The sequence below is a fragment of the Tachysurus vachellii genome, chromosome 1, assembly GCF_030014155.1.
Source record: "Tachysurus vachellii isolate PV-2020 chromosome 1, HZAU_Pvac_v1, whole genome shotgun sequence".
NCBI classification, from domain to species: Eukaryota; Metazoa; Chordata; class Actinopteri; order Siluriformes; family Bagridae; genus Tachysurus; species Tachysurus vachellii.
Window position 1 is genome coordinate 16830204 of NC_083460.1, and position 25000 is coordinate 16855203.

At 38.5% G+C, this 25000-nt stretch overlaps 2 protein-coding genes across 5 annotated transcripts in view; one reads left to right on the forward strand and one right to left on the reverse strand.

Moving 5' to 3' along the window:
* The window catches only part of smc4 (structural maintenance of chromosomes 4), a 19178-nt gene extending 2982 nt beyond the window's left edge, over positions 1 to 16196 (reverse strand). Inside the window, exons 1-19 of the mRNA XM_060875037.1 lie at positions 15828 to 16196; positions 13953 to 14086; positions 13223 to 13401; positions 12305 to 12496; positions 11329 to 11505; positions 9856 to 10020; positions 7865 to 7992; positions 6905 to 7045; positions 6472 to 6622; positions 4824 to 4988; positions 4389 to 4622; positions 4097 to 4282; positions 3832 to 3993; positions 3086 to 3311; positions 2900 to 2979; positions 2659 to 2811; positions 2362 to 2488; positions 1936 to 2125; positions 253 to 397 (exon numbers count right to left, since the gene is read on the reverse strand). Coding sequence (XP_060731020.1) covers positions 253 to 397; positions 1936 to 2125; positions 2362 to 2488; positions 2659 to 2811; positions 2900 to 2979; positions 3086 to 3311; positions 3832 to 3993; positions 4097 to 4282; positions 4389 to 4622; positions 4824 to 4988; positions 6472 to 6622; positions 6905 to 7045; positions 7865 to 7992; positions 9856 to 10020; positions 11329 to 11505; positions 12305 to 12496; positions 13223 to 13401; positions 13953 to 14085 — 2934 coding nt within the window. The 5' untranslated portion in view covers position 14086; positions 15828 to 16196. The remainder of the gene's footprint in view (positions 1 to 252; positions 398 to 1935; positions 2126 to 2361; positions 2489 to 2658; positions 2812 to 2899; positions 2980 to 3085; positions 3312 to 3831; positions 3994 to 4096; positions 4283 to 4388; positions 4623 to 4823; positions 4989 to 6471; positions 6623 to 6904; positions 7046 to 7864; positions 7993 to 9855; positions 10021 to 11328; positions 11506 to 12304; positions 12497 to 13222; positions 13402 to 13952; positions 14087 to 15827) is intronic.
* Positions 16197 to 16496: 300 nt separating this feature from the next.
* The window catches only part of ift80 (intraflagellar transport 80 homolog (Chlamydomonas)), a 62357-nt gene continuing 53853 nt past the window's right edge, over positions 16497 to 25000 (forward strand). Inside the window, exons 1-6 of one of the 4 annotated variants that reach the window (XM_060875140.1) lie at positions 16497 to 16743; positions 16968 to 17050; positions 17915 to 18007; positions 19112 to 19335; positions 23338 to 23448; positions 24012 to 24080. In XM_060875140.1, the coding sequence (XP_060731123.1) occupies positions 17973 to 18007; positions 19112 to 19335; positions 23338 to 23448; positions 24012 to 24080 (439 nt within the window). In that variant the 5' untranslated portion in view covers positions 16497 to 16743; positions 16968 to 17050; positions 17915 to 17972. The remainder of the gene's footprint in view (positions 16744 to 16967; positions 17051 to 17914; positions 18008 to 19111; positions 19336 to 23337; positions 23449 to 24011; positions 24081 to 25000) is intronic. The other 3 variants (XM_060875130.1, XM_060875149.1, XM_060875157.1) reach the window with 3 other exon arrangements.

The following is a 25000-nucleotide window of genomic DNA, read 5'->3' on the forward strand; positions in this document are numbered from 1 at the left end:
CCTAACAGCTTGCACCGGGTGCCAGGGCTACTGATTTTACTGTAAGCTTATTTTATTCCCCTGCTGTTTCAATTTAGATGAATTTCTGCTTGGCTTGTTTACTACAGATTTTACCAGAATCAGAGCATCACCGTCTACATTTTGCTAAGTATTTTCCCCTCCATAATTCACACAAATGCTATAACAATATTTAAAAAGACAAGCCATGCCTTCTTTACATTGCGAGCTATAGGTTAATACGTGCGCACGTACTTCGGCCTCTTGGCAGGACTTCATGATCTCTCCTGCCTGATCCTCCAGTTTCTTCAGCTGCTCTGTGAGCTCCTCCATTAATTTCTCATTCTCTGCAATCTCGGTTTCCAGTCGTGTAACCGTCTCCTCTGCCTTTTTTAGATTGCTGTCAAGAAAACAATGGGGTTAGCTAAAGTAATGGTCCATACCGCCTCTGTTTCTTGCTCCGAGTTACAAAAGGTGAAAATGATTGTGTTCTTATCCTTTGTTATAGAACAATATGCCCATTAAAACAGCTTCTACTGTTTAGCCAAGCTTCCTAAAACACCCTATAATTAATCTATAAAACATGACAAGCTGGCTTATTGAAATCTGTTTAAAAAAAAAAAAACAACAACCCACACAGATTGAAGGCAATAATAGCTAATAAACTGCTATAAAAACAAGGTCAGGAGAAATCATTTGTCTGACAGTGTAGTTAAGGCCAAAATTTGCCTAGTAATAAAAACAGTTAAAGCTCAAACACATCCACAAACATTTATAGCATAGATAAACTTCAAAGCAGATAAAGAGAGCAACACAATTTATGTTTCTCCACCAACAACGTGGCTTGAAATGGCTGAGCAATAAATCCAAACCCAGGACTGTCCATTTTCTGGCAGACCACATTAATCTGGTTTCCATCACATTATAGCCATGAAAGAAAGTAGTAGGAGTTTCTCTGGAGGTAGTTATCAGGAAGCACTAATAATAATAAAAAAGTTGCGCAGCATCACAGTTCACCTCACACGCTACCTTACCACAAATGATTACCAAATTCATTAAGCACATGTATGGCTTGGAAAAACAAAATTAAAAGGTGGGGTCTCCGATGTTTGAAAGTCGATGTTGACATTTGAAATCACCAAAACAAACACGCCCCTAACCCAAATGGTCCCACCCCTGTATTGATAGCTCCGCCCCACACATACATACGTAACCCAGGCAACTAATGGAAAGAAATGTGTCTTTATCATAGCTGAAGGGAAGAACAATACGATTGCAGATAAACAAACAAGCAAAAATGACACAAAAGCATAATCATGTAAAGGACGGCGTATATTAGTTCTGTGAAACAAAGCAAAACCAACGTTAGTCACCTATCAAGAAGGATAAAAGCGCCTCGGCGTCTTAAGTAAAGTTGTCCGCATATTCACAGATTGGAGTTTCCCCGAGTCAATAACTCCTGAGCTAAACGCTGTTACTAGCAAAACACGGTTGTAGCTGCCTCTCTACATTACTACGATAGAAAAGAGGTGTTATTTGTGTAGTAACAGTGTTTAGCTCAGGAGTTATTGACTCGGGAAACTCCAATCTGTGAATATGCGGCCAACTTCCTGCTCCTTCAGTTCTCTCCAGCTCTGGAAAGCTGATCCTATATTAACACGGGTCCTACTTCTTGTATTATTGTAAGCCTTTCTTCGCTTTCTTTCTTTATTTTTATCCTCCATGTCAATGTTAAAACCGCTTTCTGCTAATGTCACACATGCGCTCTGAACACTCTCTCCACCTATATTGAAAAGACCCGACCCTTTCTGCTCATTGGCTACACGTTTGTTTTGTTTGGCGGGCCGGCGCAGATTTCTGAAGCATTTCTCAAACAACGGAGACCCCACCTTGAAGTAATTCTTCCACAAGTTATCTTCAGAGGTAAAGTTCACATACCGTCCTGAGGTCTTGATAGCCACTTTGGCTTTAGTGATTGCTGACGAACACTCGTCTAGCTCTTTGTTGATCTTATCCAGTTTGTCCTGTTGGGCCTTTAATTTGTGGCTGTTGATGTCCACAATTAGGTTGTGGAGTCGCTTCACCTCAGCTTCAACCTTTCCTGCCTTGTTGGATGCAGCATCGTAATCTTTAAAATGAAAGAAGTAAAAAATGGAAAGGTTTTTATCCGTTAATCTGTGAAAAATGATGCAGTCATCAAGCCTTTTGTCCTGGAGGTCCAACACCTTAATACTATACCGTCTCTCCTTTTTCAAATTGCCCAAATGATAATTGTAAAGTATGTTTAGAAGACAGTGTTGTTGCTGTGGTACTCGTCGATGAGGTCTTGCTTTACAAATGCATACTAATACACAGCTATCTTACTTTTCTTGAAGGCTTCCAGGTTTTTCTCCATCTGTTTTTGCTTGGCTTTGTCTGGGGCAGCAGCAATAACATTTGCTTCTAGCTCCTTTATCTGAGACTTCAGGTGAATCTCTTGCTCCTCAAGACTCTATAGAGAAGTGAACAAATTATTATTAAAGGAAAACTGCACCGTCCTTCATGGAGTGTTGTTTCGATTAAAATTCACAAAGATGTTAAGACAACATGGGATGTTTTTTTATCTTTTAAAGCTGTCGGGCGTTCAGAGATCCTTTTGGAGGGGTGTATATTTTGGCTGACCTGAATGCTAGCTGTGTATTTCTCCAACGTGTTCTTCATGTCTCTGAGCTCCTGTCTCTGTTTGTGCACGCTCTCCTCAAGCTGCTGTTTCCTTTGCTGCCAACCCTGCAGCTGCGCCACCTTCTCCTTCAATGCGTTCTCCATTTTGTCCAGCTACACACACACACACACACAAAATATGTCATGATGTAGAAAAGTTACCTAAAATGCTCAACAGATGGAATCAGGTTCATGATCTCACCTGTTCCTGTGTGACTTCAGTGCCAATAGACGATCCCATTCTGCCTTTCATTACACGTCCTCCTCCTCCTGTCATTGTGCCTGAAGGAAAATACGTAAATGGTCACGAGAGAATCGAATCCAAATAGTGTGCTTTTTTTCTTGTTACGAGCATTTTAAATTAAATATTTATTCATTTATTTTTTACCAGCTTGCTCGATGATCTGTCCCTGCAGCGTGACCACTCTCCAGCGTTTGTCTTTCTGGAAAGCCACTCTAGTTGCCTGTTCCAGGTCTTTAGCAACCAACGTGTCTCTCAGGGCAAAATAGAAGGCAGGAAGGACAGAATCATCCTTTACTTTGACCATATCAAACAAACGGGGAATGTTTTCTGGTGTGGAGATGGTTTTCATGTTTCTCTCCCAGACCTTCATCTACACACACAAAAAAAAATAAATTTTAGTCAAGTTAGTATTGTTCAGCATTTAGAAGTACATTAAAAGTTTATATTAAGAGATAGATGTTGTGTTATTTAAGACATTTTTGCCCATACTATTTATATTTACCCGGCAGGCAGGCAGAGGTTTAACAGCCAGAGAAATAAAATGAACCCTGCGTCATATTTAACTTTTGCAAAAATGAACCGGTATGTACATTAAGGTAATGCACTTCTCAAATGGTCTAACAAATCTTGATGCTATATTCTCTCGCTCTTTCTATATTCTCTCTCTCTCACTGTTTCTAAATTCTCTCGCTCTCTTTATATTCTCTCTCTCGCTCGCTTTATATTCTCTCTCTATACTCTCTCGCCGCTCTACCTTCGCTCGCGCTCTCGCCGCTCTCTCGCATTCAAATTTCACCACCAGCTCCCTCGATAGCTTTAGTGCTTGTATTCAAATTGCACCACCAGCTGCACAATACACACAAATACACTTGTACAGAAAGTATTAATACCTTGTCAAGACCAATGAAAGTAGCCACTCCAATATTCTGGGCCTTAAGGAAGGTGACACATTTCTGAGCTGTGTCGATGGTGTCCACTACAATGTTATCGAGAGCGCCACAGCTCGATGAGATCGCAATGTCATACTTTTCATCAATGGCTCCCAAATCACCCTGGAGTGAAACAGCATGAAAAGCTCTTGGTTATGTATAAAGACCAATAATATAAATGTTCAAGAGGAAAAAAACACAGAGATTGTCGTATTATGTGTCTCACCAGGCGTCCCAGGATGCCAGGGATCTTGCCACTGCGTTTCTGCTGCACGAGCGCGTCAAGCACTTTACCTCGGCTACGTGTGGAGGACAAAGTGGACTTTGCCTCTTCGACCTTCTGCCTCATGTCCCGGACCATAGCTTGGGACTGTCCATCCTGCTCAGAAATCTGCTTCAAATCCTCCTCATCCTAAAAACACACACACAAAATTGGATTACAGAATAAAACTGATGGCTTTTTACTCAATTTTCACATAAATATAATACCCTGTACACACACACACACACACACACACCTTCTTAAGGTTCTGCTCACACTTGGGTACTTTGACCTTCAGCTCTTTGATGGCAGCTCTTCTGTCTCCAAGAGTGTCAGCAGTTCCCTGTAGGGTCTCTTTAGCCTGATTGAGCTGTGAAACGGCCGTGTTGTGCTGACTCAGGTAGATGTCCAACTCTGACTGAGCTACATCCATCTGTGAGCGGGTCTCATTCACGGCTTTACTTAACTCCAGAAGCTCCTTCTCTTTTTGCTGAAGAAAAAAAAGGCAAAGTTTTACTTAAACTTATTATAAGGAATCCCGCATGCAAACTCTAATAGCACACGCACACACCCCGAAATTGCTTTCACCACAAATCGGAGATCATTTACGAATAATATGAGATCAAATACGAATGACTAACACTTTCCAAAGCATGCAGATTAAATATCAGCTAATAAAAGTGTAGCAAACCTCCTTTTCCTGTTGGAGACCACTGGTCTCCTCCTTCAGGCGCTCCATCACCTGGGCCAGAACCACTTCCTCCTTTGTCTTGTCTTCCTCCAACACTTCTTTCTGGGCAGAAGCCTCAGTGATGATCCTTTCACTGCTGGCAGGAATGTTTTTCACTTCCTCCAACTGATGAGAGAGAGAAAACAAACACACACTATATAGCTGAAGACTAATTATTAATCATTATGGAATGACTAAAATCAGACAAGGGGAAGAAAAAAAAAAAACAATCCTTCAAACAGTTACACAGCACAGCCCTAAAGAGGAAAACTCTGTTGCAATTGTTACATAAAAGTCATACTTCACAAGCATCTCACAGAACACGGCACCCTAGAGAGCCAAACTGCCCCTGCCTCCGTGACCCCTGAAAATCTCACTCCTATTTATGACCAACGGATTGTTTTGGTTTTACGAAAGCCCACGCAGGAGGGGAGGGATCGAGAAAGATAATGCAAAACGGTAGCAAAAACGGTGAAACTTACCAGAACATGTAATGGTTTTGGTTTGTCTACAAAATCACAAGTCGTAAATCAGACGTTACAAACCAACACTGATCATATTAAAATACAGTTCTGTCTTTGGATTTATTTATTTATTATTCACCCTACAAAAAACAATCTCTGGTAGAACAATCACACTGAAAATGGTCAGACATCTAACCTACTAGCTACAATGCAAATTTATTTTTTATTATTATTATTATTTTTTTTTTAACCAAGCTTAAATTCACGTGCAAATATTTTGCTCTAAATGGAAAGAGAACAACCAGAAACCGAACAAAAAAACGGAGCCATTTTAAAATCAAGGAAGCTGGTTGCAAATTTATTGCTCATCTCCATCTCCCGTGAAGTGGCGCTCTCACTGACAGCTTTTGTGCGAAATATAAACCACAACACCCTCTGGGTGGCTCTGTGTCTTCCACTTCACAAGTGACTAGACTTAAGTGCAAAAAAACCAAACAAACAAAAAAAACACCATAATCTGTTTTTACAACGTCGGAACAAGAATGAATAAATTAATATTGCATGCCACATCAGTGCAACTCACAGTATGGATATACTGAAAGTACAAAAAGTAAAAATACAAATAAAATAAATAATACACAAAGTATACCAAAGCAACATTTGGTGTATATTTTTAACCAACTCTTAAACTCTTAAACCAAATTGAACCAATTTCAAATGTTTATTTATTCCTACAAAAAAAAACCCCGTATCGTCCGTCTTTTGACGATTGCTCTTCTGTTAAATAATATTCTAGGTTGTATAGTCGATTCAGATCATAAAATGAGCTTGGTTCCACGCAGCTGGAGCCGATTCATCGGTTGCGCTCACATTACTGCTCATTCTGATGTCATATGACAGTTTCTTGAATCAAAAGCAGATTCGTTTAATTTGTGCTTTGATGATAAAGGCCTGTTGTAATGATATCGCTGTAATATGTGGCTTCTTTGGCCAGAAATATTGTTGCTTATAAACTGCATAGCAATTTTACATTCACATAATTCAGAGATTTACATTTGTATAATCCTGTTAACGTTCGAGCTAGACACGGTGCACGATGGCAACCGTCTCCTAAATTTATGCAGGAAGAGTATTTTTTAACACACCTTTTCCTTGTCCTTTTGCAGCTGTTTGTGGAGTTTCTTGGTCTTGTTCTTGGTGTGCTTGAGCTTCTCACGCACCTCCACATCCTGGAGGTCCAACTGGGTGAACTTCTCCTTCTGGCTCTCAATGAACTTGGTCAGCTTGCCCATTTTCCTAGAGACAAACACAATCCTTGACTAAGCCGAGAAACTCGAGTTCCGAATATGCCCATGTTCCTATTTCAGTGAAAACTGAGGGTGGAGTAATGAGTGTACGAGACAGGCAGTTTAACTCGCAATCCTTTTAACTCTGGGAATACAAAAGAAACAATATATAGGGCTAATACCATGATATGCCAGCTAAATATTGCAGCATTTGTGAAAAAGCACATGATGCATTTCAAACACACATGAGGGGGGGGGAGACAGAGGTCAAATGAGTCATTTGCGATCTTACTTCTCCACATTCTTTAGGGCTTCATTCCTCCCCTTCATTTCCTCTGTGAGCTGGTTGCTTTTTTCAGTCAGTCCCTTGGTGTCTTCCTGGATCGCTTGTTTTTCTGCTTCCTTTTCGGCCGCACGCTGCTGCAAATCATGTCTAATTTACAAAAAGGTCAAAAAAGAAAACAGACAAAACTGTCAACCGTCCTCAGCTGTAGGCCAGAGTAGGAGCTACCGTCACACTAAGTGAACTACTGACCATTTTAATTCATGGTAATAATGTAATTAAAATATTTACTGTCTGACAGAAACTAAACACTTAAGCCCCGGGAACGACTGACCAAAAAAGGCCAAAACACAAGAGCGTTTTCAAAGCACGTGAAGTTTGTAAAGAGTATCTCAAGTGGCCTTTTTGCTATTGTTACACAGCATCTGAGTCACTGGTTGCTGCGTGCCTTGTACACGTGTTTTATTTGTTACCGTGAAATTCAGTTCAATTGCTCTTTAATCTTAATCCCAAAATAAAGTTATTCATTCATTAAATTCAAAGGTTTCATGCATCATAAGTCACCAAATCCAACTGACCGTCTTAGCCGTTTTTAGCCTTGTTAAACCATATTTATAGATATTACAAATGTTAATTTTTATTAAAACACAAGGTTTTAATACTATCACCCTTCAGCGTTTTATCAACTTTTACACAATCCTAAATTTCACAACAGGTGTAATCTCCAAACACAGTCCATAAACAATGAGGGATTAGGACACGTGCCATCAGACTCGATGATAGATTTACGTTTGCGACTTATTAAGCAGCAGGATGCCGTAAATTAACAACATAGGGCTTGGGAGTAATTTACCAGAAAACCTAGAGCAAAAAATGAACCTAGAGCAAAAAAAAAAGATTTAACCTCTCTTTCCTGCCTTATAACCTTCCGTTAGATCTGAAAAGTCTGAGTGCACGTGTGGGTCTTACACATAGAACTGGCAGAGCTGGCTTCTCTTCTTAAACATGTCATTCTCTAGGGTGAGAAATTCCACAGCTTTATTTTTTTCACCCTCCAGGGCGTTCTTCTCCTTCTCCACCATCTTCACGCGATTCAGCTGAAAATACAGAAGCAAAACGGGACTTAGACAGAACCTTTATATTTAAATAGACCAAAAGGTAGAACAGCTTATTACTATATAAAATCATCACCGTCATCTGGGTTCAACATCACAGTGTATTTACCACATATTTAGTTAAGGCCAGTTTTAACCTGCATAAAACTCCAGACCAAGACCAAATAATATAGGAAAAACACAAACAAAAAACAAACAAACATTTTCACAAGTTATAAAGAAATCTAAAGTGCAAAAGGATGTTTTAATATTACACAATTTTGCTGCGTACTGTGGATGTTATTTATTGTAATAAAGTAAGACAATGGTTGAGTTTTAGTCTGACTGGATTGCATGCCTACAGATTTTTTTTTTAAAGATAATTCAGTTATATTTATCAATAAATGATAATGTCAATATTTCTCTCATTAAAACAAATTACCATCATGCAAGGAAAATAATACAGCAAAATTTTACCTCAACAAATTTGAAATAAATAAATAAATAAATAAATAAATAAATAAATAAACATTCACCCGTTGCATTATTGCAAAAATATTTCTCAATAATTTTCAAAAGTTGAAAATAAATAAATAAATAAATAAATAAATAAATAAATAAATTTAAAAAAAAAAAAAAAAAAAAAAAAAAAAAATGCAGCTGGACAGAAATCTACATGGGTTCCTTTTAACTACATATCCTTTCTACATTAGGTCTAAAATAGTGAGGGGAAAAAAAATAACTAGCTGTAGTGACAGTCTCATTAAAACGACTCTTCAGAGGTTACATGTTCCACTTCTGCTCAAAAGGTTGTACTGATGTAACAGCTAATCCTTTCTCAGTTTTATGCTTGCTGTGGTTTGTTACTTTAATGGCATTACCCATACCGTGTAAAAGCTCACTGTAGTGTGCAGGTTGTGTAACTGGAACGGTTCTGCTATTGTGACCCATTACGTTCATTGTTAACACAGTAAGAAGGCATGTGATTTAAATGAAGTGATGTACACTGCACCACATGGATACCACAAGGATAGTTATTGGGTACAAGTAACTGGTGAACTGTTTGTTTTCATTTTAAACTGTCCATAACTCACATAATCATCCGGCACTTAAATATTTATATCAGGCTTTAGTTTGTTTAGTTTTACCAATTTACCAGAATTTATTTTATTTTTGCCATAAACTCAGATCTAAAAGTTTTTATAGAACCAGACTTTGGGTATGGTTTTTACTCTCTTTTTAAACCACCTAACTGAGATTTGAGCTTAATAAGAACAAAATTACTCCCGAGAGGTTCGCTGAAATTGACTGCTAATGCAATGTGTAAATGGAGCTAATAAACGCAACAAAAGCCTTAGAGTATGACGTACATGGCAACAAGTGCCCATGCTCTGCTTTTCATTTTGTCATGCTCAAATTTTCAGAAAGATGCTTGCAGTGAGAAACAGGATGTCCTTGAATAGAGCCCTTTATAAAAAACAGGAAAATGCAGCAATCACACACAGAGTTTTTAATAAAAGAATAAACTAATTTTGAAAGAAAAGAAAAGCACTACGTAAATATTCAACACCTCTTTACCAGATTACACAATTCATCAAAGAATAATATTTCTTTCCTGACTACTGTACAGAACACTGCACAATGTAAATTTTGCAATTGTTATCCATTAAAATTAATGTGCAAAATCTGGCTTACTGTAATAACAGCAGGGTTTCATTTTCTGCCCCCTGGCTAACAAAAACTATGCACACTGACAATTAGAACTGTTCACACCTCCAAAATATTCCCCGTAAGACTGAAAGCATAAACACAAACAGTGTAAGAATGAATGACGCAAGAGGTTCAAGCAGGTGTTTCCTCTCTCACCTTTTCCCCTCTCTGCTCATTCAGTAGCTCCACACGTCTGCACAGCACGTTGATGGGCTCTTTGAGTCGGCAGGAGCCGATGATGTCCTCCAGGTATTCCAGCATGCCTTCGTCGTGATCCGTCTGGCCCTTTGGCTTCATCATCGCGATCTGCTCCACTTCTCCCTGAGGAAAATAAGCGGTCACACATACACAGGCAAATCTTAAGTTTAGCCTACTCTCTCTGACTAAAACAGAAAAAACAAGGGCAAAATATATAAGAACTGTAACAAGAGGCTGTTGATGCTTATTGTTCAAGGTAGAATAATGTAGAAATTGCATTTAAACTTATGATTCAAGCAACTAAATCATTCTTCTTTGATTGACAATCAAAAATCTAAACCTTTGCGATTTTGAATATGCCAAATCTCTTATCGAGACAAAAACACAATCTGATCTGCACTTTTCAAAAGTCAAATGTAATTATTAAAGCAAAAGACCTTTCTCTAAACTAAGGCTCAATCTGAACATTAGTTTAAAGAAACTAACCTTGACTACCTTAAACCTCAGAGAAACAGGTGTGAATGTAGTTCAGTATAGCAGGAGCAAAAAAAAAAAAACATAATACAAAAGATAAAGGAAAAGAAAATGACGGAAAACAGACAAATTTGCATGTGCATAAGAACATGTGATCTAGAGAACAAATCAGCTACTGGATTTTAACCAAACACAATGAAGTTGTGCCGTGTTATTTATTTATATCGAATATCAATGAATTAATATTATTTTACTGCACCAAACATACCAACTGCTGAGTTGCTATAAACCACCAACTCACAATAACAGGGTAAATAATAAAAGCTAAAGAAAACCTAAACATTTTCTAAAATAAACAAATGCAAAACATTACATAAAAGGATTCAGGCACACAGAAATTATATAGATGTAATAAATAAATAAATAAATAATGGCCACAAGGTAATATTCAAAGGAAAAAAACTGAATGAGTGTGCATGACCCTGCCTCACTGAAGCAGCACAAGTAATATTGGGGTTAGACTATATTTTCTCACACACCAATATTTACGTGCTGCTAAAGTGGGGAAGGCATAACGCAGAACTGTTGACCTCTGACCTTTATTTTTGGATAGCTCAGATGAAAGTCCGAATGATTTTTTTTTTGCAGCAGCTCCAGTTTTGCAATCCCCTTAAAACTCTAAAGCAGCAAATTATGGTTTGCACCTTTATGGCAATGTTGAAAACCATGATGCGCTGCTATAGCAGTTTAAGGTCTGGTGTCATGTTGGCTGCAGTCCCACTTAACTAAATATTTACTAACCTAATGTTTTAAAAATTTTAAAAAGGTTCCCTTATGTAAAATGGGCAGGAAAAGGTCAGCAGCAAGAGGAGATAAAGTAAAAAAAAAAATGGCATGGGTTAAACACAACTTATGTAAAGAAAAAAAAACAAATACATTTACAAGAGATTTTTTTACCTGTAGAATGAGAAATCGGTTGTGGTCGAGGTCAATGCCGTGGCTACGGAGCAAAGTTCCAACGTCTTTGAAGGTCACCTTTTTCCCGTTGATGTGGTAGGATGAGGAATTATCTTTACCGGCAGTTCTTGAAACATAAAACTTGCTGTCGGGGATGACATCGTAGTCATCTCCTTCCTGAAATGGGGGAGGGGCAGAGAAACAGCAGCACAGCTCTTCAGCAAACGCAGAAAACAGCCCAAATTATTGGTCCAGCTGCATTAAACATAGCAAAGTACAGAAATGCCTACAGCAGATCCCCTGTCAAACACACTCGGTGAGAATGCACATTTGCATCGACCAAAGAAAATCTTTATGTGGAAATTTTTTTCTTTTCCAAGGACATTATTTTAAAGAAAAAACAAAACAAAACAAAACAAAGGAGGTGGGATCAGTTCCTCATGAGCAAATAATCCGGGGGAAAGCGTGGAGCTCGTTGTAATGTGACCATCACAGTAGTGATGAGAATAAACACACACAAACAGCAGATCTAGAAATAAAAAATGTGCTCTAACGTGTAAAGTAAGTAAATAAACCGCTCCATCAAAATAGATTATTTAAAATAAAATTAATTTTCATTTTCTTCACATATTGTCTTAGTAATTTCTGTCAAATTATTTTTCCTGTTCGTTTCTGAGGACACCACTAGGTGAGAAAAAAAATAAAAAATAATTCCCACAAATTTACGAAACCTCACAAACCAAATTTAGACAGGATCTTCAAAAACAAACAAAAAAACCCCAAATCTATTTGAGTGAAATGACTGAAAAATAAAAAAAATAAATAAACTATCACCACAGTTTTGTGCATTTAACTGCATTTAGTCTACACAGAGGTTCTAACAACCAAAAGCACAGCACACCACTATCTAAATAAAATATGCACAATGAATAATTGTCATAAGGAATTACATTTCACTTTATTTTTTTATTATTACCTTGTCTATAATCTTCTGAAAGTGCACCTCAACAGTACAGCTTTGGATGTCCTTGTGTCCATCAGAGCTGTGAATAAGCACAGACAACTTTTTGGACCTGATTTTTTGTGCTCTGTATCCGAATACGAAGAGCATCGAGTCGATCACGTTGGATTTCCCGCTGCCGTTTGGACCGATGATACAGGAAAAGCGCTGGAAAGTGAAAAATGGAAAATATTCTGTTTTTGAGAACAAAAAAAGTTTAAAAAAAAAAAAAAAAGTTTAAAAAAAAAAAATAAATAAAAAAAAAATGTTGCTGTCTGAGCATGCAGAATGTCTTGGAAGCCCTTAAGGTGTGTAAAAAATTCCACCCCTCAGTACTGATGTACTTCATGAATATATTAAAATATCTGGCTAATTATTTAAATTTGTAAAATAATATTCTTTCTATTTATTGGAGCCAGATTAAAGCTTTTTTATACTTGAACTATCCACCGACAAAACAAAGTGACATTTATAGGACTGCATAATTTTTGAGTGTTGGATTAGACTAGACTAAGGACTAAAGAATAAGTGTAATTCCTTTGGTAATGCCGGGTTGTGTTTTTTTTTTTTAAACAGGTGAATAAAACAAAAACAAATAAAACACTCATGGGGGGGTCTGGGGTCTCTGAGCCACACTGAGAACCAGAGGTGTAAATATTTCACATTTAACAACATAGCACCATGGTAGAGCGAATAGTAAAGATGAACCAAAATGGAGGGTGAGATATAAAGTTTACACCACTGAGGAAACTGAATCGTGAGACTAGACATGATTATTGTGCGTGTGCCCAACCTGTTTAACTTCATCGCCCACGTTAGGTTTTAATAACCAAAAACAGCTACCCATAAACATCAAGCAGAAGTCTGTGATGCAGTAAAGTGCGGTCATTGTACCTTATGGAAAGGGCCTAGGATCTGCTCCCCGGCATACGACTTGAAGTTCTGATTGACGATGTGCGTGATCATGAGGCGTGGAGCGCCCGGTTCGTTGGTCATCGCGGGGGGTGGAGGTGGAGGGATGCTACCGAGAATCTCCTCCAGGCTCCGGTTATCCACCGCCTCACCAGTGGCATCTGCACCGGAGGGAGGGGAAAAAAGGGCAACTTTTATTCCGCACTATTCAAACCCCATTGGGTTTCTCGAGCTGGGGGAGGGGAGCACAAACTAAACAAAAACAAATAAAACAAAGTGGAGGAACAAAAGGACTGGGACAGTCAAAGACAGCACTTAAAAGTCAAGTGTTAATCAATGCATTAACACAAATAATCCAGCTAAAACGTACACACACGTCCTTTTAGTAATAAACACAATCACATTAGCACCAGAGGCTTCGCAAAAGTTTTCATAAGTAATGTCAGTGTAGTTTGTTTAGGAAATAATAAGAATAATGAATTTGTATATTGTCTCAGGTTGGTTGCTCATCTATGCACACGTTTTTTTTTTAACAAAAGAACAAATGTACTGATGTTTGTCTGGTTTAACTGAGACGCAGCATATTTTCTCACTTCAATAGTCCAGCGACTGTGCACCGATAATGACCATCATATCAGAGCCACAACTACTGACACGTTCACCACAACAAACAAGTTCCTCTGCTTGTAATAAACAAGTCTTTGTTCCTTACCATTAGACTGCGGTGCGTCCTGATCGTGTATTTCTCCACGAGTCTTTATTTCCTTCAGCTCATCACCAGAATCATCCTGCGACACTTTCCTGGGCTTCGCAACCGAGGAGCTTTTGGTCGTTTTCGAGGGCATACTGAAGGAAAAAACACTATTACTGACAATCCGGAGGAATAGATCCGATCAGCAGAGTCGATTCACGGTGTAACCGGTTACTCATCCATCCTTTATCGGGTAAAAAAAAAAATAAAGGGTCGAGAAAAGAAAAGAAAAGAAGCATTCCGATAACAAAAGCATCCTTGGACATGAGACGTATTTTACAATGCATCGCCTCGATTGTTTTCTTGCACGCCATAAACACACACCAAACTTGGTTCTTTGTTTGTTGTCAGTGCGCAAAGAACCTACGACCATGTAAAGAAAGAAAATAAATGAAAAAAAAAAGGGTAAAAAAAAAATCATATATATTATTATTATATATCGATTCTACAAGTTGTCCTCCAAACGAATTAGTTTATTAAAAAGTTGCGTGGTAATAACCGTGAAAATAAGTACAATGACAATAATAACAATAATAAAAAAGAAGGAAATAAATAATAAATAAAAACACGCGCGCTACAACTTCCTTTAATTTTCTCTGACAAAAGTAATCAAAGCAGCCACTTGGCCAAGTGTAATTCAAAAGCAGCGAATTCTCCACCCCACCCCGCAAAATATGGTTGTGTGTTGCATGATGGCCAACTACTACCACCACACACACGCACGCACGCACACACACACACACACGCTGCTCAGACAAAGCGCGAGCTGCCACAACGACGAAAACACACATGGTGACGTTTCTCTGTCATCTCCAGGCAGGACGCACCAATGGACGCTGCCCAACACTTTATTCACATTAGAGAGCTAAACTTACTGCAGCACGCTGTCCAAAAATTCATTAAGCAGTGTTTTTTTTTCCTAATCTAAGCATAAAACATAAAATACTGTGTATTATACGTGACACTGTAAACTAGGTGACAACCTGCTACCTGAAACGCATTGTGTGCGTTGTGTGTAAGCTACAAAACAAGTTTATGGCGACATCTTGAATGTGTATCAGCTTCACTAGCCACAAATATTGTGTAGCTTGGCTAGATTTCTGATAGTTAGTTATACAGTCTGCTGCTCTACACACCTCACAAGGGTTAACCTTTTTTTTTATTTTCACTCGTTTTATTCCGCTTTACGGTTGAACGCGAACAATGTTCAGAAATTATTTATTTTTTTGTAAATAAGAAACAGTTATGGTTAGCGTTTAGAAGTAAAAAAAAGTCAGACAGATTAACTAGCCTTGCTAGCTAACTTTACAAAGGAATCTACCGCTTTTTACAGAGAAATCGTTTAAGATGATATTTATATATATATATAAGGTTTTCGTATTTACACAGCTACTTCTTTTACGGTTACACCACAATTTTCATACAAATCCCGCTCGTAATTAGTGGGCTAAAGGTTTAACACTACTTTAAAACATCGCCTCAGAGTGTGTGTGTGTATGTGTGTTACCTCAGTATGTGTGAGACATCTGTGTGTGTGTGTGTGAGTGTGTATACATGTATGTGTGTTACCTCTGTGTGTGTGTGTGTGTATATATATATATGTATGCATGCATGTGTGAGTGTGTTAACTCAGTGTGAGTGTGTATACATGTATGTGTGTGTTACTTCTGTGTGTGTGTGTGTGTGTGTGTATATATATATATATATATATATATATATATATATATATATATATATATATATATGCATGTGTGAGTATAAATGTATGTACATATGTGTGTGTGTGACGTTTATATATCATCGCAGCTAACGTTATAATAATAATAAAACACCAACCTTTAATATTCCGTGTAATATTTTGGACGTTATGTTCAGATTTCGCAGTTAATCCACAGAAAAGCAAAGTGTTGCAGTTGAGTGTAAAAGCGACAGTTTTACTGTCCGGTGAAGAAACACAGCTTGAAAATGGCGCCTAAATTCGTTACAATCTGCCACAAAGCATCATGGGAACAGCGGACTGTCTCGAGATCACAAATTCAAAAACGAGCGTGCGCGCGCACCGAGTAAGCTTGCCAAACTTTGAGTTTTTTCCCAAACGTATTTGTTTTTAACCTGATAAATAATTAAATGTGTTTTAAATAGATATAAATAAGATCGGGTTGGAACGTTTGCTTGTTCTGATGCAGACTAAATGTACTGTTGTGTAACTGTATGTGTACAAATAATAAATTAACGCTATAAACGCCCCGTTTATTTACGTAATTGTTTTGTTAAAAAAAAAAGCGCGTATTTGTTGCCGGGAAAATTTACATAGTTGTCGCGAGGAAAAAACAGCAACTCAAATACCGGATTCTCAAATCTCGCGAGACTATCGTCAACCTAACGGAGTGATATTAATCTCGCGAGACTATCGTCAACCTGACGGAGTGATATTAAATCTCGCGAGACTATCGTCAACCTGACGGAGTGATATCAAATCTCGCGAGAATACGGCACAATAAACGGCTGTATGAAGCTTGATGTAGCTTAGCAGTAGCTTAGCAGTGAGAAAACACAAGTAAGTGTGTAAACTTTGTCACTTAACTCTAGGATTTAGGTTACGCTTATCACACGTAGACCTTGTTCTCTTTTTCTGTTCAGTTATGTATTAGAGAACTCTTAGTTAGCATTTAGCTAGATTCCTAGGACAACAAACACCTCAGGAGAAACCTAGCCAACGCGTTGCCGTAGCAACGGGATCTGACAAGCTACAGTACGGAAAGAAAACATGCTTACCTTCTTTCTTTCTTTTTTGTTTTTGTACATTATATTTTTGCATAATTACAATATTGATAATGTCGGTTTAATACGCTAGAAAAAAGTAAATAACATTTATTGGTTTAAGTGATTGATTTAGAGGCTATAAGACAGTTACTGTATGTTGTCTTGGTTAGTCAGTCAAGTCAGGAAGCTTTTATTGTCATTTACACCATATAGAGCTGTTACAGTGCACAGTGACATGAGACAACGTTTCTTCAGGATCATGGTGCTACATAGAACAAAGAGCTATAAGGAGTTAAGTAAGTGTCCTAGATACATAAAGTGTATCTGTGTAACCTGGTGTACACAGTGTGAGACAAGATAAACAAGACAGTGCGGGACAAAAGACAAACAAGACAGTGCAGGACAAAAGATGTAAAAACAGTGCAGGACAAAAGACAGAAAGACAGTGCAGGACAAAAGATGTAAAAACAGTGCAGGACAAAAAGGCAGAAAGACAGTGCAGGACAATAAGATGTGCAGGACAAAAGACAAGAAAACAGTGCAGGACAAAAGACAAGAAAACAGTGCAGGACAAAAGACAAGAAAACAGTGCAGGACAAAAGACAAGAAAACAGTGCAGGACAAAAGACAAGAAAACAGTGTAGGACAAAAGGCAAGAAAACAGTGAAGGACAAAAGGCAAGAAAACAGTGAAGGACAAAAAGACAGTGCAGGACAAAAGACAAGAAAACAGTGAAGGACAAAAGGCAAGAAAACAGTGCAGGACAAAAAGACAGTGCAAACAGAAAATAAAAGACAATACACAAAAGCAGTTCAGACCAGTGTACATATTGTACAGAAATACTGGAATGAACACTAGTATTATAGCAGAAGTTACATGAGATATTGTAATGTATTGTGCAAAACAGCAATCAACTGAAATATTGATTGTCAGATCATGTCAAGGCTCATTTATCATTTATTTTTATTTATTTCAAGACGTGTACATTGCGACGCTTGTGCGGAGGTGCATGTAAAGTGCTAACGAGGCACAAAATATAAAAGGCACACCTAACCCAAGCAACATGAAAAACAAGTGCAATAAGATTGAACACAACAAATACTATATAATTACGTGGAAACAACGCCAATGTAATAGTTCTGGTTTTGTTTTGTTTTTAGTTTTCTGCCTGCATGTTTGTCCATAGGAGCTGGATTTACCTCAGCAGGAAAGTACAGAATGAGATTCAAAACATCTCTGCTGAAGGAGCCAAAACATATCCTTTCATTATTATCTACTATTTAGCTGCGAATCAAACCACAGCCATCACTGATGTACTATCTACTGTCTACTATGGAGCCATTTCAATGACACAAGTGTACACAATAAATAATATATCTGACTCAAGTCAAATATATTCATTCATTCATTCATTTTCTACCGCTTATCCGAACTACCTCGGGTCACGGGGAGCCTGTGCCTATCTCAAGCGTCATTGGGCATCAAGGCAGGATACACCCTGAACGGAGTGCCAACCCATCGCAGGGCACACACACACACACACACACTCTCCTTCACTCACGCAATCACACACTCATACACTGCGAACAATTTTTCCAGAGATGCCAATCAACCTACCATGCATGTCTTTGGACCGGGGGAGGAAACAGGAGTACCCGGAGGAAACCCCCGAGGCATGGGGAGAACATGCAAACTCCACACACACAAGGCGGAGGCGGGAATCGAACCCCCAACCCTGGAGGTTTGAGGCGAACGTGCTAACCACTAAGCCACCGTGCCCCCCTCAAATATATTCATCCTTTATGTATTATTTCTAATTATGGCTAAATTCTGACATTACACATGTTTCCCTGAACTCAAAAAGACTTACCTGAGTCTTCATTGACGTATCTTGTTTGTGAAACTTCGGATTTAAACGCAAAATTAAAAAGTACACAATCACACACTCGTTATTCACACCTTGGTATAATTGAGCTTAGAAAGTCCACCGTCACACAGAAGAAGCTCATGTGAAACTTCAAACAGACAGAAAGCCAGGTGGCAAAAGTTGTCAGGTGGCAATGCTACCCTCTGTGTCAGTAAGATTTACTATATGTATTATGTATGCATTATTGGACATCCCTTCACGCTCAGTGGCCATATCAGGTCCATGTACTTTGTAACTACAATCTTTGGCAGTCGTTTTATCTCCTGTGGCCCTGTACACAACGAGCCACTGACCAGATCTTATCCAGGTGGCAGAAGCAACAACGGCACACTTTAATTTGTATTGTTTCCACGGTACGGTTGATATTTATATTAAAATGTCCAGATGGAAATGTAAAACAGATTAGATGTGTTTGCCTTAACAGCTGTTTACATAAAGAACTGGTCAGTTGTGTGGGCTGGATCACGGCTGATGAAGTCTACTCCTGTAGTGAAGACCATCAGATTCTAAAATGGAACCTGCACACGAACGAGACCAGTTTGGTGGTGAAGCTTCAGGAGGACATCTATCCCATCGACCTGCACTGGTTCCCCAAGACTATAGCTGGGAAGAAGCAAGCTTTGGCAGAGATCTTCGCACTTACTAGTACAGACGGTAATATATTGATATCTCTTCAGGGCACGACTCTATGATGGTGTCAGGCTGTTATCACACTTTTTTTTTAAACCACATGCCATCTTACGAATGGTGTCCAACAAAGTATACATCCAAAAAGTTCAAAGACAATCAAGAGAAAATGTTTCGTGGTAAACATCTGTAAGTTGAGGCTAAAAATTATTTAGTTAGAAATTTTGCTAGTTATTTGCAGACCGTTAGATTAAGATGTTGGAGTGTTTAACTTTATGATATGAAAGATAAATAAATAGAGGTCAGTATGTTAAGTAAATGGAAATAAAATGGAAATTTATTTTTTGGTTCATATTAGCGTTCCACAAACTGTTTAAAAGGGTACTTTATCCCAGGATGGAGTAGAGATTTGGTGTTAGTTATAGCAAACAGAGTTCATCTAGTTAATTCAATGCACTTGCATGCTTAGACCAGAACTATAATTGTTAAAAGGCGTTAAAATAGTGTGTGGTTTTTGTCTGCAGTAACATGCAACCTAGACAACCGATTTATAAAACGGAGTACGTAGAAAATGGAATTACTAAAATTATTTTAGTTATTTCTAAATTGTTTACTGTGCATTACTTAAAAATCCACCGTCCATCTGAGATTTTGTAGTCGCCGCCTCCAGCAAGCAGTTCCTGACCGCACTGAACTGATCATTTAAATCTGCCGTTACATACTCTCTTTATAAGGCTGATTGCTATTTGATTTTAGCTACACTTACACAAGATACATGCCGTTTTCATCATGCAGACATTTGGAGCATCACTTTTGAACAAACTCGCATCATTAAATTGCATACTTGGGTAATTATTATTTTTAGATGGTTTTTGTGTATTATTTAATTAAACAACCTTTTTTTGTATTTTTTATTTATTTATTTTTTTGCACATCAGGTTTCTGGATTAGTAAATATTTTTTAAATGGAAGGTCAGAGTTTTCATGGTGAGATGGAGCTCATGACAACAATCAGGATGACAGCAGAAAGTTAACCAGAACTTTGTTTAATAATTAATACAGAAATTTAATCATTAGTTGTGGCATTCACATTTACATTGGAGAGGAGAATGGGGGATTTAATTGTGCTATAATTCATATAAGGAAGGAATATACAGTAATTGTGCTATAATTCAAGGAACCATCAAACTAGGATTTGTAGACGATCGAATCCTACTACATATATGATTTGAGATTTATGCTTTGCACCGTGCGCATTTGCCTGTGGTTGACCCCGCGTCGCATGTGCTTATCACATGAAGACATGGAGCGGAGACACATGGCCGTGGCAAATGACGTGTGGTCACCACACTAATGGCAGTGTAGAGTTGCATAAACACACCCACAAACTGAAGCGGTAATTTAGTCTGGCAGCTCCCTGTTGCGATGAAAACTCCGTTCAATCTGTGGACTTTCTCTCACCCCTGGACTTATATTCTTTTGAATATTCCCAGTGGAACATCTTCGTTTTGTCTGAGACAGAGTCAGGCTGAAGAGTGAACGATTTGAATGCTGCTCCCTTATTTACCATCCTGTCTCAGGCCCGTATCGAAGTCAGACGTCTCTGGATGCCGCTAGACGCACACGTGATGCGCGAGATCGTGAATTCTGACCCACTCTTGAATTTCTTTGATGCTTTGAGCCACCTATAGTAGCGCACACATCTGTCTCGTTGGAAACTTGCACACCTACCTCTGTTCTCAAATGTCACATCTTCTTAGCTTCTGCTCTCTGACGAGAATAAAAAGAAACCTCAGATGTTTAACTTCGGTCGGTGGGTGGGTGGGTGGGTGGGTGGGGGGAAAAGCCATACAGTAAGTTTAGCGGTTGGCTCCAGCCCCAGTCACCGCGTAGGCCTCTGGAGCTGTGTAGATACACATCAAACCTGGGCACGGCACTTACTGCTGACGGGCCGAGCTTTACCACCGAACAAACCCATGCTTTCGGAGGATAAACCGAAAGGCTTTGTCTTTTTTTTTTTTTTTCCCCTTTTTTTTTTTTTTTTAAACAGAAAAGTTCGTAATTGTTCACTTACTACCTGCTTTTCTGGGTTCGCTTTTGTTTTGTCGAGATCCAAATATAGCATCGGGAGAGAGCAGCAGCATGCTGATTTGCAGTTTTAGGCAACCAGAAATTACATAGAGCATTCTGAATTTTTTAATATGCACCACCACAAAGTATATGGTTGGCTAGTGTCTTTGATAACTGTCTCCATGCCTGATCGCCCTCTGTCTCCAACACAAGGGAAACCAGTCTAATCTAAGCAGCAGACATTCTGCGCTTACTCTTCTGTTTCGTGTGAAGCATTGACTAAAAGTTACCTAGAGCAAAATGTTGTGTCGTTTAAATAGAATGTAAAGGCTTTCATTTTATATGGAAGTTCACTACCTGAAATATGAAATCACAGGGTCTTAAATTCTGAATATTTTTTTATATTTATATTAATATTGCTTTTCTTGGCTTGAGGTATTCACAGGTCTGTAATGACTGTATTTCGTATTTCATGTACAGCTGCTGTGCTGGAAGGCATTAAACAGGATTGGATCTGAACATATTAGAATTTATATATTGCTGAATCTATTACTCGTGCAGCAGCAGGAAAAGATACGGCGGTTAGCTTCATGGATAATTGGCGAAACAAATCGATTTCTTTAAATGTAAACATTGTCGCTTACATTTTTTTATCTCCTTTTTCATTCGTCGCCGCTCAGACAGCGCCGATTGTCTTTCATACCACAGCACCGTTCAGTTCTTTAATCCGATCGGTCAGAAAGCGTTGAATAATGTTCTATAACATCAGTATTGTTATAATCCACAGTATAAACATCAGCAAGCAGATTAAAGTTTTATAACAAAGCATACGGTGTAATACGGTACGGTTCAATTACAGGGACTCGTCTATTTATGTTGCGAGTGTTGTTTCTAAAAGTCAAAGTAAGATTTACAAAAGGAGTCTCCGGCGTCAGCTTTGTAACCGTCAGTACATTTTCTCGGCATCATAATAAGTTGCTTATTAACTTTAATGTAAAAAAAAAAAACGAGGTGAATTAAAGGACTGACTGCTTATAGGTGCTTATATTGTATTACTAAACATTATATATAACCAGGGCTCTCAAGTTTTGAAGACAGGCAAGAGCGACATCTCCAAAGCCCCCCCCCCCAGCGACACCCCCTACCCCCAAAACAAATAAATAAAAAGAAAACTGTGTTTCACCAGTATCACTGACCACATATTTACCAAATACAAAGTACATGACTGGTGTTGTTTATTATGTTTGTTACCTTTTTGGACTCCATTATCATTTGTAATGTTTCTCCCATTTAAAACAGTTCCAGCCATTTTTAGGGTCATGATTGAGGACAATGTCCCGTCCAGAGACAAGCTGTTTCGTGTTGAGTGAGGTTTTGTTCAAACCGACCATCAAAAATACCCTCTCTAATGAATTGGTTGTTGCGTTAAATCTTACCCAGATAGTGCTATTTTCTGATTGGCTATTGTGTAGCCTCTTTTTTTGATTGGCTGATAATTGTCAGGCTCGACTAAGAGCTCCAAGGGAGACATGCTTGATTCCTGCCCGGTTCCATAGAGACAGCGGTGCGGACTGATACATTTTGGGCGCTGCGGCTTATTAAATAAATGATAAATAGTCAAAAAGTTTTTTTGCGTGAGAAATATGATGTGTGGCAGGAGAGCGTGACAAAAGACCCAAATGAGGGACTGTCACACTCAATGCGTGACACTTGATAGCCCTGTATAACTATAAAGTCCAATTTGCCATTCTATTATAAACAAAATATATAAACCCTGTCAAATCACTGTGGTATAAGAGAGAAAACGAATAAAACACTTCAGGATGTGCTATTAAACGATATCGACTCAAAATACTGTCCTCAGGATGCCGGCTTACAAGTAAAAATCTGAAATCTTGGATAATCTATAATATTTTGTCCTGATTAAATCAACGAAAGACTCTCATGACTTTTTTAAAGGTAAGTTCCACTTGCTGTCTAAGACGGGGCGCATCGAAAAGAGCGTGGAGGCGCATCGAGGAGCCGTGCTGGCGAGTCGCTGGAACTACGACGGGACGGCTCTCATCACAGGTCAGTCCTCTTCACATCAGTTTCATACATCGGTAGACTTCACTTTATATTTATCTCACAAGGTATAGCTGCAGTGCATTTCCAACAGTAGACTGACATCGTTGCAGCGCTCATACACAGTAATACTTTTATTTGTATTAACTCGTGTGTGTTTTTAAAGAATACGGGAACGACATTTCATTTACTTCACCCTTCATGACCTAAACTCATTCTGCCTTAAGTGTGTGTAAATGTGACTGTGGGCTGATGAGTAGATGATTGATTGTGCGATAACACGCTTAGCTGTGTGTTCAAACAGAGACTAAAAAAACCACACACACTCTGGAGGTGTTCTGCATGCCATAAGTTTGCTGTTTGCCTTTTTTTCTTTTAATCTCGCTTTCTTTTTTCTCAGAAGAGTGTGCATATATATTACTCATAACGGACATGCACGAGCACAACGTTATACAGAGAGAATATTATTACTAAACCATATACAAATGATTACAGGCTTTCTACAAATACACACCTCCATGAATTAGACTAATGAAATTTCTATTCTGACTTTTTTTTTTTCCTTCCAGCTGGTGAGGATGGACAAATCAAGATCTGGTCTAAAAGCGGGATGCTGAGGTCCACTTTGGCCCAACAAGGTAAGAAACCACCCGAAGCATAAACACATTATAGTTTGTGATATCGGTGCAACATTAGAACATTAGACACGATCATACGTTCAAAGCCATAAAGTGATCTGAGACGAATGATACGCATGAGACGTAGCCATGATGTTTGCCAGCGACAAATGAGATATAAACTGAGATATCTCAATTCTTTGGTAAAGCACCAACTGTCTCAAAGGATTCCTCAGACCAGTGTATGTGCTCTGACGGTTCCCCTCTCTTTAGTTCCTACTTTGCAATTAATCCCCATTTTCTGGAACAACAACATAAAATGTACACTAACATATACGACTTTTTAGCAAATCTGGATGTATTAGTAAAGGGTGGAAGGACGTAGCAGACACCGTGGCTCTGGTGACTGTACAGGTAGCTTAGCTACAATAAAGCCTGGCAGGTAACAACTGATTTTCACACTGATTAGTGTATTACTGTTGTATACACTATTGTTTCTCTAAAACAGTACTCATATGTGATGTCTATAATGGTCTCTACATACCCAAGCCATAAAAATAATGTAAAACAACCAAGGCACAACATTTCTGTGAGAGTGGAAACGAAGACGATTCGACAGCATCGGATTCCGATCTCTCAGGGACAGAAGGCAGATTGTGACGTTAAATAGTTCAATTTGTTTACTTTCATTGCGTTCACACTAGGAAGCACTGTAAGATGCAAGTGTACTAATAAAAGTCAAATGATCTACTAGATCTGTTAACAAAAATTGTGGAAGGGTTACAAAAAGCTAGCAGTAGCAACAGACTGCTCTACACATACACCTTATTGGAACGAACACGTCGACGAAGACTACGGCTACACAGAATTTTCGGATCTGCTAACACATACAGGAAAAAACTAGTGAGATCCAAATTAGGATGTGCCATGAGTAACATAGT